The 20,932-nt window shown below is 35.4% G+C and overlaps 1 protein-coding gene across 1 annotated transcript; it reads left to right on the forward strand.

Annotated features, from left to right (window-relative positions):
- Nucleotides 1-969: 969 nt before the first annotated feature.
- Nucleotides 970-15,954, forward strand: dipk1c (divergent protein kinase domain 1C). Its single transcript, XM_042714885.1, has 4 exons — nt 970-2,089; nt 10,544-11,278; nt 13,840-13,980; nt 15,700-15,954. Exons 1-4 carry the CDS (start codon nt 1,904-1,906, stop codon nt 15,952-15,954), a joined length of 1,317 nt encoding a protein of 438 aa, XP_042570819.1. The 5' UTR covers nt 970-1,903.
- Nucleotides 15,955-20,932: the final 4,978 nt, after the last annotated feature.

Raw genomic sequence — 20,932 nt, forward strand, 5'->3', positions numbered from 1 at the left:
AGACTGAGCAATATTCTTGAAATAAAGACTTTTATATGTTTTTTCAGAGACCGGTAAAGATTTAGAATGCCTTGGAATAATGGAGAAATGATTCAAGTACCAAAGCTGCTTCAGAACACCACCAGAGAACCATAAAAACCCTGAAAGGAGAGGATGAGTTCTTTCTTTCTTTCTTTCTTTCTTTATGCATGCACATTTATAACACAATATTATATTATTATATTACCCTTGCATCTAATGCAGCGTCTGTGGGAGTGATGGTAAATTTGTGTGTAACAGTATCAAAGAACCACAAGATGGCAGGATTAAACTTTGTGTAAAAAAAACTCAGTTTGCTTTTTCTGTGACCTCTAAAATTGTGTTGTTTATATATTTCTCAGACCATAATTATTGCTTTACAAACAATACTATATGTAAATAAATGCTTTTATTCAGCAAGGATGCATTAAAGTAAATACATTCTGTTACTTCAAACTTTCTATCCAAGAATCCTGAAAAATAGAATACATCACAGCCCGTTTTCAAAACTGGTAATAATCAGAAATGTTTTTTGAGCAGCAAATCAGCATATTCGAATGATTTCTGAAGATCATGTGGCACTGAAGACTGGAGGAATGATGCTGAAAATACAGCTGCACATCACAGAAATAATTTACATTTTACAATATATTCAAAAAGAAAACAGCTATTTTAAAAATTTAAATTTTTTTCACAATATTACCATTTTTACTGATCAAATAAATGCAGCCTTGATGAACATTCAAAAACCTTAAAAATCATTTGAACGGTCATTCAACAACTTAACTACCATCCAAATGACCTCATACGAGCCCTTAAGCAAGCCCCTGAAGGTGAAAACAAATACAAGTCCATGTGCAAACAATGTGCTCATTCAGCGCTTCACAGACTATGAGAAAGCGCAGGAGATCTGAAGAGTATCGGTGATTTGCTGATAGCATAAATATGTTTGAAGACACAATCGCTCACAGAGTGCACAAGGCTATCTAATTGGCAATTAAAGTAACCCGAGACACTTGTCTCCGACGTGTCTAGATTTAAAGAAAAACACATAAAACAGATGAACAATGCTCGCTCTTGGCTAGAAAGCACTTTCTTTTATGAGGCGAGTGATTAGGGATTCTGTTCACCTGCGGCTGCTCCTGCAATCGAAGGAAAAAACGACCGCTGAGATTCCCACCGCTGCTGTTACCGGCAGAACTGCAAGCTCAGCCCTCAAGCAGCGATAGCAAATCAAATATGTGGGCATTACCACCGTGAGAGAATCTGTCCCTAATCAAATAACCATTAATACTGCTACACGCCGGCTTCTTGTTTTGTTCGCAGTGCTACACCTGATGCAAACAGATTTCAAGTGAATAATCCGAGGGTCTACGTCTGGCACAAGGGACGGATCTGGCACTGTGCGCCGTCAGGAAAGGCCCGGCTGCCTTGGAAACAGAGAAGAAGGCGACCCAAAGGAGGAAAGCACTCAAGAAGGGGGCGGGAGGCAGAGGGAAAAAAGGTGGAGTGTTGTATGAAGAGAGAGAGGGAAGAGAGAGCCAGAGGCAGAGTGAAAACACATTGGAGCCTAGAGTGAGAGTAACTGAATGAGGCAGAGCAAGTCTGGCCTTGACTCTGAGGCGTTCTTCACACTCCAGCGCTCGCCTCGTTCATTCACAAAACAAACGCAGGAAGGAAGCCGAGAGAGATATCCGCACCACATAACAGGAGGCAGTGCAGCAACGGAGCGCCGTGACCAGGCATGCGAGGAGGAGGTTAACTGCAATCACCGTCCCCGAGTGAGAGCAGCGAAGCGCACATCCTCCACAACGCCACAGATGCCACAGACTCCCTCATCCTTGAGTGCAAAACAGAGGGCTCCTGCCGAAGGGGGTCCCGACAGATGCGGCGGTCCCTGCGCAGGGCCCTCAGGTGTCTGGGGGTAAAGGTGTGCCGGAGGAGCGCTCTGCTGGTCATCCTGCTGTGGTTGGCCTCGTGGCTCTTCCTCAACGGCCTGGTGTTCGTGCACAGGAACATGTTCTCTGACTTCTGCACTGACGACAAGAGCAAAGAGATCCTGCAGAGGGTGGTAAGGCTATCTTTGCCGATCGTTCTTTTCGATATTTAATCAAGGAGTCTCTACTACTGGATATCAACTTGATGAGAGCAAATAAAAAAGTATTTGTCTGCATTTGTAAATTAAGGGAAGACACTAGAGGTGAACAAGGTGACTACTTTAACTAATAGAGATCAACATACTTTCTGGAATTTTATGTTTAGATATGCCAATGAGGCTTTATACAAACAACTATGCACTAATTTGTATACACTTCCAGAATCTGAACAGTGGATAAAGCCAGGTTCAAAAATCAGGTTTCATTTTGTTGACATATTAGAAAAGGATTTTAAAGAGGGGATTTTGGATTCCTCTATTTCCTCATTGCATGAATCAGAAAATACTTTCAATAGCCGGGGGGAAAAATCCCCATGTTTTAGGAATAAAATCTTGTGTAAAAATAGTGTTGTTATATTAACCAAGACTAAAATGTTAACTGAAATAAAAATTTTTAAAAGTCTATTTCTTTTTATTAGTTATTTAGTTTAACTTTATGTACTAAAATAACTAAAGCTTGAAATTCAAAAAGAAAAACAAACTACTCAAAATTACAAACACAACAAAATAACTCTTAAGTTTGCTTTATGTAAATGCTTCTGAAGTAAACTCACAGCCTTTCAAGTTAACTATTAGAATTAGACACAAATAGATAAATAAATGTAATAAAATAAACATGTGTATTTTGGATGCTTTCTTTTCACCAGTCTTTGCACTAGAAGCAAAATAGGTTTAAATCTCAAAACTGACCAGTGCACGAAAAACACCGGTTCGTCTGTAGTATTTTGCTTTAAACTTCAAATGTCCTACAGAACTTTAACAACAGATCAATTGGCACATTTTTCAAAATATAATTCAATACAATCAGCAAATCAGCTGTCATGTCACAGTTGTAGCTCTATCTCAGGGGATTTTGATGAATCTTCCACCAAAAGACACACAAAGAATTTCATCGGATTATTCAGTCAAGCATTGAATCATGGGTACCAGCAGAAACGCGCCTCCATTAAAGGCTTAAGCTTTGTTCCTCGGGGGAAACCTAAAGCTCTTTTAGAGCCACTGGATTATGTGATGTCAAGTGAGTGCTGAAAGAACATTTTGTTTTTTGTCACATTGGGAGCCGCAAATTCCTGGTGGCCTTTAAAGGGGGATTGAAATATGATTACTGGCATCAATTAATGGGAAAGTTTTTGCACGCAAACTATCATTACTAAAACTGAATGTGTTGGCAGGAGCAGGCTCACCAAGTTTATAAATAATATTAACACTAAAATGTGAAACTGTAAAAAAAAGTTTTTTTTTTTAGTTTTTAGAAATGTAAATAAAAATTTCTACTTTCTACAAAATTTCATGTTTAATTTAATGTTACCTGATGTTTTAAAAAAAAAAGAAATTTGATTTTTTTTTTTTTTTAAGTAAATCTAACATCAAATGTTCTGTGTAGTACAATTATATATATAATGAATGATTAGATACAGTACATTAACTGATATACAGTATATATATATATATATATATATATAAAAAAAAACACACACACACACACACACACACACACACACACACACATATATATATATATATATATATATATATATACACACACACACACACACACACACGCAAACATATATGTATATATATATATATATATATATATATATCAAAGTATGTGTATATATATAACTATTTCATTTTATATCATACTTTTGAAGTAACTCTGACTGCTGCAATCTTTTTAACTGTCATGAATGTGAAATATACTGAGTGAATTACATTTTTTGCTCCTGTAATATCTACGATCAGGACACAAAAGTCGTCTAATTCTTAATATTTAAGCAGGCTAAGATAAATATTATACTGGATTCAACAGCTGCAAGCCAACAGAATACAAATGATGACTGGGTGGAGATACTAACTATGAGGTGCATGTCATTTTGGCAGTGAGGATGAAGTGAAAATAACAGACTGGCTGCTGTAATTGTTGGGTCGTAGTCAATTTGAAATTCTCAGGGATGTTTAATGAGAACATTTTGGTTCAGGTTTCACACTTCAAGGCTCTACAAAGAGTTATGGACAAGGAGTTAATTCCACACAATATATTTTAATTTAATCATTTTATTTTGTGTGATTTTCTTTAAATAGCTGATAATAACCCATACTCTTTGCTAAAACATTTTCAACCTGCGCAGCCAAAAGGTACACTGTAACATAATTGTAAAACGTAAAATATAGAAGAATGAAGATCCGCACACATCAAGATCTACGCACCTGAAGGCATGTTTACAGTTTTTCCTGGATTTGTGTTTGCTGCTACTGTATTTTTTCTTCTTAGTACTTTTTACAATAAAATTATATTTAGTTTTTTTTTTTTCTACTTTTCAACATTTTCATGTTTAATTCGATGTGTTACTTGTCATTTCTTTGTAATTATTTGTGAATTTCTTTTTTCTTCTATTCCCATTTCACACTGAAATTCAAAACACCTCTCTCATTAATTCTGTAACATCCATTGTTTTACAAGGAGAGAAAAACAGTCATCAATAGGATGGCAAAATTTAGTTTACATGCATTAATTTAGCAGATGCTTTTATCCAGAGCGACTTCCAAATAAGTGTAATATAAGCTTTAGAGTTTTGATTTGTTTATCCTGGAGGTTTTAGTTATGAAAACGTGCCTTGCCCATCATTCAGTACATCTTCAAAACACTAAAGCCTACTTCTCAGTTGATGAATTGTAAAAACATTCTGATAATCTCCTAAACAGTTAGCTTTTCTAAGGGCTTCAGCATTGCAATAAACAGCGCAGAGTGGTGGATGTTCACACAATAAACTGTTTATAGTTTTGGCAGCATGTGGCTGAGAAGCTTTGGGCAGATACTCTTTGAACTACACAAGAGCTTTTTTTAATCAGCGGTGCCATCTGTCACCTGTGCAACCAGGCCTGTGTATAATAGAATTGTTGGCATGAGTGTTCTTTCAGTGGCGCGCTGCTGCAGGCTCTCGAGTCGGTTTCATGCTTTGTTTATACTCTAATGTGAAGGTTAAGCTCAGATGGTCTTTCATGCGGTGGGTAGACATGGTCCACTGACTTGATGGACTTTCATGGAAAGATAATTGTTTTGTAGTAGGTTTAATGCTTCAGATGTGTCATTTTGATAGTTTCAAGATATGAAATTGTATTTGTTGGAGAGAACAAATATTCATTTGCAGATATACAGCCATATACTTTATATAAGGGCTACAAAAGTCTATTCTGCTCACCAAACCTGCATGTATTTGACCAAAAATACAGTAAAAACATTAATATTGTGAATTATTATTACCATTTAAAATATCTGTTTTCTATGTGAATATATAATAAAATGTAATTGATTTCTGTGATCAAAGCTGTATTTTCAGCATCATTACTCCAGTCTTCAGTGTCACATGATCTTCAGAAATTATTCTAATATACTGATTTGACACTGAAGAAACTTTTCTGATTATTATCAATGTTGAAGTCACATGATCTTCAGAAATTATTCTAATATACTGATTTCACACTGAAGTATATATATATATATATATATATATATATATATATATATATATATATATATATATATATATATATATATATATATATTTATATATGTTTAATTTATTTATTTTTTTCATGATTCTTCGATGAGTTCAAAAGAACAGCATTTATTAGAAATAAACCGGTCACTTTTGATCAATTTAATGCATCCTTGCCGATTAAAAATATTAAAACTTATTCAAAATATACCTGACTCCAACATTAAAATGGCTCTGAAAAATGTTACAAGAAATATTATTTGAGCATGTAATTTGAGCATCATTTGTTTGCAGATCCCAGCTGATTTAATATTTTGTATATAATAAAATGTAATGTTTTTAAATTGAGCTTTTTGGGGCCACTGTATGTGTTTATTGGCATACGAGAGTATACCGGCAGACAATAGGCCCTTTTCTCATTTTGTATCCCAGTTTTAGTGAGTTTCTTGTAAAGTGAAAATGATGGAGTGACCCAGAGCAGCCTATACAGACATTCTTGGCATGCCGGGACTGGCCTGCGCTCAGGCCAGATGGCAATAGAAATAGACTGCTATTCTCTAAGGGGCTAATGTTTAATCATTACCTTACATGCTCAGAAGCATAAAGAAAATATTGTTTCCCTCTTATTTCATGTCCTCACTCAGCGCTGGAGTTGTGCTTGCTTACTGGTGCGACTCTCAAGAGTCTTTTAGTTTTCTGCTCCCTAGATATGGCTCAGTATCTTCCCTTCTTCAATGTGCGAGTGTGGGTTTTCTGTTTTTTCACCAGCTGAAAAATATATGTGTGTGAAAAATGGAAGTGCAATTGCTTAGTAACAGCACACCTCCCTTCAGCAATACACACGGGTTGCGGTATCATTCATGTCTGTCGCACAAACTGTGCAGGATGAGTTAGTAAGAGGGTTTAATGCTGTACAAATCACCAACTCTAAGTATAAGCTATAGTATTAGTGATGCTTGATGCAAACAGTGCTAAATATGTAACTATCAACAGCACGACAGGATAAATGATGCACACTGACACCAAACTAAAAGTATGCATGTATGTCACTAAGCCAAAAGTATTCACTGGTTGTAGATTTTTCCATGACAACAAAAATAAAATAATTACCTAAATATGTTAAGATTATTATATTCAGTCAATGCAACCAAACTTTAAAAAATAAATAAATAAATAATGTAAAGATAATCACTATCGAATATGACTGTAGTGGATTTAATATATTCAGATTAAAAGCATCATGATGTGCCAAACCAACCGAATGTATGTTATAAGTTATTCAAAAAGTTATTTCTGAATGTTTTCTAAACCTTCAAAATGTCAAAAAAAAAACTTTTTTCTTTATTTTGTCATTCTTTATTAAAAAATGTTGGAACATTGTATTTTTAGAATTCTGCAAACATTATGGGAACTTTACTTTTGAATGTTCCCTGAACATCTACGTCTAGTAACATTTTAAAATAATAATAATAAAAAAAAAACCTCTAGATGTACGTCCAGTTAAACTGTTTTAGAAGAAAAATGTCCTATGAAATATATATAAATACATTTTTTTGCTAATGTTTTGAACATGATTAAAGACCAGATAAGTTTGAAATAACACAGCGTTACTGGAAAACATTTGTTGATCATTTTGAGAGAACCTTGCCGGAACGTTAGCCAAAGTTCCGAGAACTTTCAAATCCAGCAATTAATCTTCTTTCTTGAACCGAAGGGAAAAAATGACCAGTTTTTGTGATCCTAACCACTAGATAACAAACACAGCCATGATTTACAACAAACGAGTCACTTTCTCTGAGCCGAGTCTCACTCCTCAGTTTTCCCTGCCTACACACATTCATTTCTCAAATCTCTAAACACAGTGAGTGTGCTTTCAATACTGAACACACAAACATACAGTGGATTTGGGCCTCACAGTGGGAAAGTTTACATGCAAACGTGAGCTGTTGTCCCATCTGAAGCAAAGTCTGGGAATTAAAACATATGTGGGAAATTTAGCTGGCACTAAAAATTTAGCTCCCCACAAGCCTAGAACAGAAGCCTCGGAGTGACCACAGAGCTCAACATGTGTGTTTGGCCCACATAAACACCGTGAGAGGCCCATGAGAGGGTCTGTAGGGAGGAAGCTCTTTCTATCTTTAGACTCAGTCGAGTTGATAACAGACCGCTGAGATTCAAGTATGTTGTCATGGTAAAGCCACCAGCTGGGAGTAATTCAGGTAATTACTGATGCTGGCTATTATTATTACTCACTCACTCACTCACACCGTCAGATATAATATGCGTCTTTGGAGAGAAAGTGTACAGTGATTTAGTTGTCTTCAGTATGGTCTGTGATTGCTTTAAATGCATGATCACAATCAGAATTAGGAAAATGCTAAATTCACTTTCAAAAGTGCACATGATGGTAATTTAATACACTGTTGTTAAAGGAATATTTCAGAATGAGAGTCCAAACAGCTGATAAAAACATCACAATAATCCACAAGCAACCCACACCACCTCCAGTCCATCAAGGAACATCTTATGATGCCATAAGCTGCATGTTTGTAAGAAACAAATCCATTATTGAGACATTTTTAACTTCAAACCATTGCTTCCAGCTAAAATATGAGTCCTCTACTCTACCAATAACACTTCCACATCCACATGATGTTGGCATAGTGACATTCGCTCACATTGTCTTCAGAGAATGCAAAAATCTAGTGTTATTACTGCCATTTTTAGCCAAGTTTATACAAATGTGTGATTATATTTTATGTAGGGGGACAAGCAAGTAATGGGAGAGCATCCACCGAACCATTATGATTGATAATGATAACATTCTAAAGCCAATGCAGATTCTGTAGGAGACGGACCAGAGCCGGACTGAGTCCAGATAACAGCTGTTTACTCTGGAAGGTGACAGAGGACGATTTGCAGTGTGATCTCTGTGGAACTCAAATCATCCGAAGCCCTGGAGCCCCTGAACTGACATATATATGTGCAAACTGCAGCAACAACCAGTAATTAGCTCATTTTTCATGAGAGGGTTAAAGAGGAAAGATGCAAGAGTAAAACCGGGGCTGTTTTAACAACGTGCATAAAATGATTATTAGACTGTTTTGCGAGATTAAATGTGTGAATTTACTGCATGCCAGTAAAATATGCTGACAGGTGGCATTGGTGCCATTTCTCAACATAGACACATATTCAATAAGTGTGATATGAGACGGAATTAAAAACCGAAACTATGAAAGCTGACACTTACACTTGACTTGCATATTAATTGCTTTAATGTTTCAAATAAATTTTGTGAATATAATATAATTCTGACCTGTACTGAAAGAATAAGTGATCATATTAAATTGTATCTTATGAAATTTGTATTATTTCCCAAAGTTACAGTAAAAGCAGTAATATTGTGAAATATGATTTCAATTTAAAAGAAATGTTTTCTGTTTTAATATATATTTTAAAATTAAATTTTCAGCATCATTACTCCAGTCTTCAGTGTCACATGATCTTCAGAAATCATTATAATATGCTGATTTGCTGCTCAAGAAACATTTCTGATTATTATCAATGTTGAAAACTATGGAAGCCCATTTCCGCCATTGCATAAAAGTAAAAAAAAAATATTTGTGACTTTTTCTGTCACAACTCTTACTTTTTTCTTACAATTGTGTGATATAAACTTGCAGTTCTAACTTTTTTCACAGAATTGCAATATAAACTCACAATTAGGAGAAATTAAGTCAGAATTGCAAGATATAAACACATAATTGCAAAATATAAACTTGTAATTGTGAGAAATATAGTCAGAATTGTGAGATATAAACTCGCAATTGCAAGATATAAACTCACAATTAGGAGAAATAAAGTCAGAATTGCTAGATATAAACTTGTAATTGTGAGAAAAAAAGTCATAACTGCAAGAAAAAAAAAGTCAGAATTGTGAGATATAAAGTCAGAATTGCGAGATATAAACTCGTAATTGTGAGAAATAAAGAATTCTGAGAATTGCGAGATAATAAAGTCACAAATTAGGCGAGATATAAACTCGTAATTGTGAGAAATATAGTCAGAATTCTGAGATATAAACTCGCAATTGCAAGATATAAACTCACAATTAGGAGAAATAAAGTCAGAATTGTGAGATATAAACTCGTAATTGCGAGAAATAAAGTCAGAATTGCGAGATATAAAGTCAGAATTGTGAGATATAAAGTCAGAATTGTGAGATATAAAGTCAGAATTGTGAGATATAAAGTCAGAATTGTGAGATATAAACTCGCAATTGCGAGATATAAAGTAAGAAATGCGAGATAAAAAGTCAGAATTGTGAGATATAAAGTCAGAATTGCGAGATATAAAGTCGTAATTGTGAGAAATATAGTCAGAATTGTGAGATATAAACTCATAATTGCGAGAAATGAAGTCAAAAATGCAAGATATAAACTCATAACTGTGAGAAATAAAGTCAGAATTGCGAGAAATAAAGTCAGAATTGCGAGATATAAACTCATAATTGCGAGAAATGAAGTCAAAAATGCAAGATATAAACTCATAATTGCGAGAAATGAAGTCAAAAATGCAAGATATAAACTCATAATTGCAAGATATAAACTCATAATTGTGAGAAATAAAGTCAGAATTGCGAGATATATAGTCGCTACTGCAAGAAATAATATCAGAACTGTGAGTGACTTTAAAATATGCAGTTCTGACTTGTGAGTTTATATCTTGCAATTGTGAAAAGAAAACCATCATATATATATATATGATGGCTTGGTGTTTTGACAATGGGGTCTAAGTCACTGCTGATAGACGCCGAAACACAACCACTGTGCACATTTGTCTTCTAATGGGAAAAATGTCTTTGTTTCAGTGTGACGAGTATCAGCAGGGAGTTCTGACCGGTGACCTCTGCGAGGACCTCTGCGTGGCCGGTCGTGTGGAATACAAACGCTGTCTCTATTACGAGAATGGCAAGAAGGTCATGGCCGCCAGCTGGCGTGGGGTGCCTATCGTTCTCAAGTCAAAGCTGGAGAACTTCTCCTCCTATGAGGCTTTAGCTCTGCTGGAGTACCAGGATACAGCGGGAGGAATGGGAGGCGAGGAGGAGCTCTCGCCGCTGGATGTCATCTTCTATGCCACGCTGGAGATCAAGAACTCTCTGGGCTTGGAGACGGGAACTAACTTGACGTTGCCCCGCTTATGGGGCCAAAAGCTGAAGGAGAACGAGCGGACGTACTCGCGAGCGGAGCTGGCCTCGCTCTGGGCTCTCCTTCAGCAGGAGGAGTACACCTTCCTCAGGGTCCTGCAGGATTTAACCCACCACGTGGCCAAGATCCTAGGCTCCTGTGGTCACTTTTACGCTGTGGAGTACTTGGCGGCCGGACATGCGTGGGACCAGCACATATTCTCATTGGAAGAGCTGACGCTGAGCCCCTCTCCGAACCCTTGGGGCGGACAGGAGAAGATGATAACCGCGAGAGACATGGTGCCCCGAGTGGCTCTGAGCTTTCTAGAGATGGTGGAGCATTTCGAGAATGACTTTTCTCACCACTTACACCTCTGTGATATCAAACCAGAGAACTTTGCTATCAGGAAGGACCTGACGGTGAGTAAACACTTAACAGCAGAGATTCTGCAGGGTTTATGAAGGTATATTTAAGACTTTTAATATAATTTTAAGACCAAGTAATACAATTGTAGTCATAAATTAAAGGGAATACAATACGTCAATATATTCTCTAAATGTAAATGTCTAGGGAGCAACAATGACTTGTATTAGCAACATTTAAAAGTCTGAAAATATAGATTTAAAAAAAAAAAAAAAAACATTTTAGTGGTGGAAAAAAAGCTTGAGGCTTGAATAGCTCCTTTTTCAAACACTTTGATCACACCGCAAAAAAGTGATGTACGTCATTAGTATTTTTTGCTTGTGTTCCAGTGCAAATGTTTAAAGATTCTTCAATCAAGATATATTTACTTGAGAAACAAAATGACACAAGATCAGAAGTCTTGTTTTTTGAGAAATTGAACAAAATGAACTGAGTTTGTGATTAAAACAAGAACAAACATCAATGGGCTCAGAAAAATCTACTATATTCAAATGGAATAAAAGTTTGTTTTTAAACAGTATCGACAGATTTTTAGTTTGTAAGCATAAACTCACTTGATTTTGTTATTCAAAAAAAAACAAGATTTAAGGATTTTTAGATATTTGTATTTGAAAACAAGATTGTATTTGAAAACTGAGGAAGAGTGATTTTTTGCAATGCAGTTTATGACTTTTTAAAGCCTTAAATTGTAGAAGGACAAATTAAGACTTTTTAAGACCCGCAGAAACCCTGCAACAGGCACATCAGATCAATGAAATCCAAACGGTTCAAAACTCCCACTCCAACATAGAGTATTATACATCAAATATGTATTGATTGGCTCTTATTGTGGCATGTAGCAGAGGAAGTTACACAATTTTATTGTGGATAGACATATTTCTTCACTTCACTAGTCACTAGAAAATGTATGCTCTTAGACAGAAGTAATGCACATTTCTCCTCCAAACTGTGTATTTAGCCACAATTTAACCGTAATTACCGAGAAACACCATCATTTTTGGTAGAATTTGTGAAACTTGTTATAGACATCATTAATGTTCATCTCTTATTTGCTTAAAGTTGAGCATTTCTCAACTTTTCGGCACCTTAACCAGTTGGTTAAACAATGCTGATAGTCATGAAAATAATGGCAAACTCATTCAGGAGTGGATCTACCTTACAAATGATCCGCCATATCATTTTATTTAATCAGAAAACTATGAAGTGATGAAACAGATTTAAGAAGGACGTAAATGCAAGTGGTTCACAGTTTATTGCAATGTGAATGTAGTTAAATTAAAGGATCCAAATCTTATTAAAACATTAAAGATGAGTACATATTCAACAATGTTTCTTTCCAGTATCAGATTAGATTGTTATTGTAATAATTAGATTATTGTTCTTAGATTATTCTGCAGTCTTTTTTATAGTCAAGTATTATAGGAATTAGATACAATTAATGAGAAATTCCATTTTCCAAAGATTTCCTTATAAATCTGCTGCCTGGGGCTTGTTATGGTCCAAATATTCCAGGTTTAGATGATTATGAATTATGGATTATTATGTTTTATTATATTAATTATTATAACGTGGAGTTCATCAAATACAAGCCAAGTTATTATACAAGCAAGATAAAATATAATGTGAACTAAAATATTTATGACTCAAAATCGGATGAAAGGTTAATATTTAGAGTCTGTAGATCTATACATCAAATGATATTTGTGTTCCAGCGGAGCCGAAGAGATTGAGATAAATGAGGGTTTCATGGGTTTTTCTACCACACTGTAAACAACACCTGACATCATGCAGCTTGTGTTGCTATGACTACCATCAATCAATGCCAGATCAACCATATGCCATTTTTGTAAATGCGTTTAAGATTCTTCTGAAGATTTCTGCTAGTCTGTATTGGCTGTGTAAACACTTTGGCCATATCACAGACTGTCCTGTCCTGTTATGTAGAAAGATATGTTAATTTCATTCACAAATTCTTATTAATATTCAGATAGAACAAAAAGTTCAGCATGAGGCAACAGAAGAACAGCTTTGTCAATGCCTACTGCATCTTATTTGTCTAAGAGCTGACCACAGAGGATTTGTATACAGTATCTATCTAGATCTGAAATATATTACATCATTAATATATTTTTTCATTACAAATCAATGTATAATTTCAGTTTCATCTAATCTTGATTATAAGTCTTAGTATTTGATTTTTTTACAATGTAAGCAGGAACATCTGACATATACAAAGACGCTTGTCAATTTGTCAGAAAATTGTCTCTTAGTTGATTAGAGTCCTAAAAAAAATAATGCAGAATATTATATATTCTTTTAATTTGTTATTTTTCTGCAGCCTCTTCTTCTTGTTTTTTATTTCTAGATTTCAATTAGATTTTCAATACCAGATTATTTATGTGACCCCGCTGTGTGTGTGTGTGTGTGTGTGTGTGTGTGTGTGTGTGTATATTTATATATATATATATGTTATATATATATTATGTGACCCCGCTGTGTGTGTGTGTATATATATATATATATATATATGATTATTATTTTGTTTTTCACTGGTCAGGTGGTGGCTATAGATGTGGACATGGATTTTTTTGAGCAGAACTGCACCAGCGACAATGACTGCAACTTCTTCGACTGCATTTCCAAGTGTGATAAAGCTAAAAACAGATGTGGGCCGAAACGCAAAAACAGTAACCTTCAGGTGAGTGAGACATTCATTATTCTGCAATGTGTAATTTTTATTCTTCTATATTTTAGCATTCGATAATCTTATGGCGTATGATATGGTTAGCAATTATGTGATAAGGTGCTGAAAGTGGAAAGAAAATAACTTTGTTTTGGAAAAATGTCACAAAGGAATACCAGTAAAATAGCCGGAGGAGACAATCATTCTTCAGCTGTAAAGCTGTGAAAAGATGAATGGGAGGATTGGTTGATTGTTAATGGTTAATGTTAAGGGTGTAGGGTATCGGTTTGATTTGTGATTAATGACACAATGGGGGTTAACAGGGTCGAATAAAGGGAGCTCCTTATATTAAGCGCGAGTAACAGATCATCATCAGTTGTGGCTACGGTCAACTAGCTAGACGTTTGTGTAATAAATCGTTATAAAAAAAAAAAAATGGCTGTATTCAAACTGCAAACCAACAATTCCAGTTTTCAAATTTTTCTGAGAGGTTGTTCACATGACTTTTTAAAAAACATAGCACATATCAGATGTTTCTAGACTGACCCGTATGTGAGAAACACCCTACACTGGCATGTTCACCAGCGGCAGTCTTAGTTTTATTGATTCAGATTAAACATTTTCAAAACTTATATTACATTAAGAATAAAAATTAAGCCACACCGAGTGAAAATTACAAAAAATTGTGACTATACCACTTAAGTTAATTAAAAATAATATTTATAAAAGGTAATTGAGTGTTTTTATGACAAAAAAAATTGTGACTATACCACTTAAGTTATACTGCGATGTAATTCTGAGAAAAAAAGTCAGAATTGTGAGATATACTGTAAACTGAGAATTGCAAAATAAAAGGTTCTGTGGTGGAAATAAGCTTCCATAAAAACAGATCTGTGCCACATTAGGGAAAAAAAGTTCCAAAGCTACTATTTGCAATGAAATTACTCGAGACAGATGACCGTAAACAGAGTAACTATTTAACTATTTTTATGAATGCTGCCACAATTAAATTTATTTGCTACTTTTTTAACAGTTCTTTTTCTTGCAGTTTTGATATGTCAAAAGTTTACCTCTTTTTTCCCCAGAATTCTGTTTATATAAATTCTGAGAAGAAATCAGAATTGTGAAATAAAGTCGCAATTACCTTTTTAATTTTGCCTCACCTTAGTGAAAAAAAGGTTCAAGCATACTGTACAACATCGGTGAGCAAAGTTATGAAAATACTATTTGCAATGAAATAAGAAGAAAATAAATACTGTTTTCCAGAATGCCGCCACCATTACCAGTAAATGCAGGTTTCAGTTCTCCATAAGATACTTTGCGGCAGTCACGCGACGTCTTTCATCTGTTCGTTGCGGTTTGTTGGTAGTCATCACCTGCTGTCAGTGCCAGCTCCCTTAAGGAGAACAAGCTAACAGACGAGTCCGGGCCACAGGTGGCTGAGACAGAGCCCATCTCTCCGTTCCCGATCACTTAACGCAACCCTTGGTGACCTCTACCTTCCCATTGTATGGCCTGCCATTCAGAACAATGAGGGCTTTGTAATGTTCAGGCCGTTGGGTCAAGGAGACCATCGCTTTCAAACGGTACGCATAGCGAATATGGCTGATGATTGCTCTGGAGATGATGAAACGAGACCAGGATGGCGCTAATGGCCGCTTCCCTCATCCATACCCATGCTTTTCCCTTTGGGGTCGATAGCTGTCATGCTTCTCTCTTTCTGTCTCTCTGCAGGTGATCTGTGAGAAGATCTTCAGGCCTTGGTTTTCTCCCACGCTGCTCGGTGCTAAAGCAGGGCTCCCCCTGCAGGTGGAGCTGCAGCGGGCCGTGCAGGAGTGCGCTGAGATAGACGGCGGGGAGGACGCCAAGCATATGTGGGCCGTGAGAAAACAGCTACAGGATCTGCTCGTGGAGCTCATTCAGGAGGACACGGGAAACCAGGGTGAAGGCCAGGAACACAAGATGAGACGCGTCCATACGGCAACTTAATTTTCTAACTCTCGAAAAGGCTACGAAAGAACAAACTCATTCATGTGCAATTCTGGAGAACATCTCAGATGACTATCACAGTCGAGATTATGGTTTTCCAACAGTCAGATACATTAGCATAGTAGTTATACTACTAATATTCAAAATGTCTGTTAACCCTCTGGTGCTGTTGGCTGTTCAGTCATTTTGAAATTTTACATTTAGTTTTTTTTCCACCCAATTTTTTTTTTTTTTTACTTCATCAGAATGGTACGAAAGTGGTTTTGGCACTACCTATGGGAACACACAAAAATCATGGACATGATTAGAAAAGGATAAATAGTTCAGAAAAAAAGTCACATTTCTACTGTTTTGTGGTCAAAATGACCTTGTCTGTTTTTTCAGTTTTGGAAAAAAATTCTTATAAGATTTGTAAAAAAGTATTTTTGTGCATTTGTAATAATGATACACTTCTATTTTTTTTTTTTTTAGTTTCAAGTTTTTTTTTTTTCTTTTTTTTGTCTGCCATGTGGTTTATTTATAAAGATACCAAATGTAATCTGTGCTCCAAAGCATTCAAGATTGTAAATTTAATTTTCAGGTCTATGCTCAAAAAGCGTCTAATAAATAATGAATGGATAATAACTATTTCATAAATATAATTTAGTACCATGAAATCCCCTTAAAAATTTAAAATATCAAATAAAACATTATCAAACTAAAATATAGTACATTCATTTCATTGGGAACAATAAATAAATAAATGAATAAATAAAATTGGAGCAGCACCAGAGGGTTAGTTCAGCTAAAAATTAAGATCCATATTAATTTTTCTCACTGTCATGTTGTTCCAAACTTGTACGAGTTTTTGTGACCGACAAAACACGTTTTTTTTACGTGTTCCATAGAAGGAAAAATCCATACAGGTTTGTAATTTTTGGGTAAACTATCCCTTTAAAGGTTAAGATAAGGTTGTCATCTGCCCCTTTAAATACTCAAGCTTTTTCAAAGCAGGAGGGGTTCTGATTGGCTGTCAATGTTTATTTCATTCATCACCCGGTAAAAAAAAAAAATATTTTGAAAGTGATTCCAGCTATATTGTTCCACTATGTTGTTATAGTTGAGTGGAAATTTTTAATGATTTTTAAACCTATATCTTTATTGTTATCGTAAAAGTCATCGTCCTTGGTGTAACAGACCTAAAGAATAAAAGTGAGGTCACATTTATCATTGTTCGGTAAATTTTTGCTGGCAAATCTAATAATTTCACAAGGAATCCCACATGACTGGAATTTTCGAATGAGAGTGAAATATTCAAGGTTCAAGTTGGACATGAACTGATTCATCACGCTAACCGGCAAAACCTGCTTGGTTTCTTCTCTGTGAGCTGCTTCATACCTCTCTACACTACTGACAACAGACTATGGACATTTTTTCCAGTGAAATTTCACTAATGTGACTGAACCTTAAGGCTTTTACAAAAAAAAAAAAAAAAAAAAAAAAAACTCTGGATCATCTCAGCTAATGTATCCCTTTTATTTGCTTAAGGAAAATTGTCTACCTGTGATTTTGAATAAACATTTCAATAAACCATGGCTCAGGCACAATCCTTCTGTTTGGTCTCTTACCCGCAGCGGCACGCCGTCACGCCACATTATAGTCTGTTTGCATATCTACACTATGCAGAGGATCTAACCGAAAGCTCAAAGATCAAACCAACATTTGGTTCCTATTGACGGAAGAGGAACAATCTGTAGATCTGTTTGGATCTACCTTCAGCCTCGTGGTCTTCACAGGAGATCAGGTTCTGGTCTGCCTCCAGTCTGTCAGGAGACGGGGTAAGAGAGACCAAACACAAGCATTGGACCAGGAAAGGATGAAACCAGTAATGCATTACAATACTGCATTACTCCCTAAGAAAGTAACTAATTGTGTTTCGTACTTACTTTTTATGGAAAGTGATGCGTTACATTACTTTCACGTTACTTTTGCTCATCTTGCCTGGGCTTGTTTGTTTGTTTTAATATAAAAACATTCTATTTTTGGCAAATGTAAAAGACCTTTCACATGTGAAATGAATGCGCCTCAGGCTGAAGGAAATGTAAATTCAGATCTGTACAGTTGAGGGAGCAGCTCAAACAAACCTTTCAGGAAGCAGGAGAAGAGAGTTTATCTAAAAGTTTTCAAATGTTTATCTAAGATATTTTTGTATATTAGTATGGTTGGATTGGATCATCAAAAGTCAGCAGCAAAGACACAGATGAATAAAATGGGATTAAATGCATAAAGTATGTGTTATGTAACTTATTTAATTATAAGCGCACACAACACCTCTGCACTCACTCCTGATTCTTTCTCAACATGAAGAAAAAGAGAGCTGCCAGTCAATACACGGAAAAAACTAAGTAACAGGCATTACTTGTTTGAAAAAGTAACTCTTTCTAGTAAATTAAAAAGAAATGTGTTACTTTACTAGTTACTTGAAAAAAAGTAATCTGATGACATAACTTGCAACACTAGATGAGACGCATGGGTTAGAAAGACTGGAGGCTGGAGCTTATAGGAACAGATCACCTGCTGGTGAACTTCACTGATTTATGATCTTCCTGCCTTGTTTGGACTCCAAACGTTTTCCCCAGCTTTGGCTTGCAGCGGTCATCAAATTATGCATCTCCATGGCAACGACAGGGGTCTGGTTTTGATCTGCTCAGACGTAACATACTGACGGCAATGAGGACATCAATTTGATGTATTGTGCTCGAATGTGGTCAAACAATGATTAAACCAAAGAGCGGAAATCAAGAGGATTTGGTCGAGATTCATGTAGTTGTTTATCTTGACACGGATTGGCAGTGAATCCTACATTTTTCAAGAGGTATTGCATTATTTCAAACTAGCTGTGAAATAATGAAGCACAGTGCAATGGTTATCTACTGTTTACACCACCGCTCCAGTGTTTAAAAAGCTGGAACAAACTGCAGGTTTTATTATTCAACTGGCCACATTAACAACTGCTTTGTGCTGAATAATTCTGTCTTCAAGCTCTGAGAAATGTTGGAGACTTACTCAAAGCTCTGGAAGGCTTCGCAACATATAATACTTTACAACCATGTACAGTGACTGATGTGTTTTCCAAAGCGCAAAAGCCAGTACGTGAGTGCACTCAAAGTCTTTAAAGGAAGCATCTGAATATAATTTGACCATAATTTCAGATTTTGTTTTTAGAAAACTACAGAAAGCTATTCAAGTGGAAAAGGAATTATATTGATTCATTTGTAAATAAAATTAAAAGGACGAATAATACTGCTTGGCTTTGTGATGACAAAATTATTCTTGAATTTGAATTAACAGCATGTAAATAAATTCATAGTTTCCCTACTTTAATTATTTCTTATAATTGTGACTTCATATCTTGTGACTTTTACTTTGTCATTACCTTCTAAATATTAAACCAAGTGGAATTAATTTTAATAAATAAAATCTAAGAAACTTCAAGCAAAATATTTCATGAAAGAGGTTTCTCATACTGTAGATAATTGGTAGATTGTTCAGAATTGAAGCAAAATATTTGGATATTCTGTGGTTGTCAGAAGCCAGTAGATAATGTTCACAGGTAATGTGATGAAGGACCTGTGGTTACTCTGACACTTGTGTGAAATTGCGGTAAACTGCAGTTCCAGGTGAGCTACGGTGAATGCAAACATTGAAATCTATCAGTTTATAAATCATGCACTAAAAGTGTTATGAGGTGATAACGTAGTATTAGTATTAACACTGTAGAATTGTGAAAGGAACCTTGTGGAAGTGAGACCTCATTCATTGATAATCTGCCTTGTGATCATAATTTACTCAAGAAAAAAAATATATATATAAAAAAAAAGATAAATAAATGTAGTTGGTGTTTACTGTGTTTTTTTTTTTTGTAAATTGTATTTATAGGTACATTTTTGGAGTTTTGCAAAAATGTTGGTAGAGGCATGTTTTTCCAGTGAGTCTAGGATGGTTATTTTACATAAAACAAAACAAAAGGTGAGTGATTAACTTTACATTCGTTGTCTATAAGCTCCCTTGAGAAAAGCCTTAATATTACAAAAAAAACAGCACAGGATATTAAGATATTAAAATAACGTTGCAAAATAATTAATATTCACAAGATTTCTTTGCCACTATGTTTCACATGTTTCCAGTGCAACAACTTGGCTACTTTTGTATCATCTACAATTCATAATTTTCCTGGTGTTGATGAAGCCTCTGTTTTCATAAGTTATGAATGCCAATTAAAGGACTGTTTCAGATCTCTGTTCTGATGAAGAAAAACAACTCATCTACATCTTGGATGGCCAGAGGGTGAGTAAATATTCAGCAAAATTTTGTTTTTGGGTGAACTATTCTTCTCCCAAAGTCGTATTTGTAAATTCGCCCTCTGCACTTTGGTAACAAATTCACAACTACATTTCAGGATAATTACTGCCCGTCTTAAAATCAACTGTATGTTTTTTTTTTTTAAGGTGTAATTATGTTTTATTTTGTTCATGATGTCTAGCTTATTTGTGGCTCTTCCTAATGTAAAATGTGAAAATGTAACATTCAAAAAAATTGAAATTTCCTGCAACATAACATGCTTTGAACTTTCTTTCACAATAAAATTATAGATCTGATATTGCAGCACAAATCTAAGCCATCTGAGTGGTACTCTCACGCTGTGAAATTGCTCCCATATTTTCTTTGTTTTTGGTCTACCGAGAGTCATTACATGTTATCAAACCCCAGATGCAGAGTTTAAAGGGAACACAAAGCCACATTTATTTCATGTTAAGAGTGACAATCTAATGCCAGTACTCCCTGAATTACAATGGAGAGCAGATATCCTTTCATTTATGAAAAGCAGATTTCAGGATCATTTCAGACATGGAGGTCTGGAAGGAATTGGCTGCTTTGTAGACAAGCATCTCTGAGCTGAAGTATCCAGTATTTGGGTATTGTGCAAACAGGCAGCACC

This window comes from Cyprinus carpio, chromosome A24, assembly GCF_018340385.1.
Source record: "Cyprinus carpio isolate SPL01 chromosome A24, ASM1834038v1, whole genome shotgun sequence".
Lineage (NCBI taxonomy): Eukaryota > Metazoa > Chordata > Actinopteri > Cypriniformes > Cyprinidae > Cyprinus > Cyprinus carpio.

Bases quoted from the DNA above. Each gene is read 5' to 3' on its own strand.
- dipk1c (XM_042714885.1), top strand. From the start codon at position 1,904: ATGCGGCGGTCCCTGCGCAGGGCCCTCAGGTGTCTGGGGGTAAAGGTG. The intron at 2,090-10,543 runs GTAAGGCTATCT...TCTTTGTTTCAG, and splicing joins AAGAGATCCTGCAGAGGGTG to TGTGACGAGTATCAGCAGGG. The intron at 11,279-13,839 runs GTGAGTAAACAC...TTCACTGGTCAG, and splicing joins CTATCAGGAAGGACCTGACG to GTGGTGGCTATAGATGTGGA.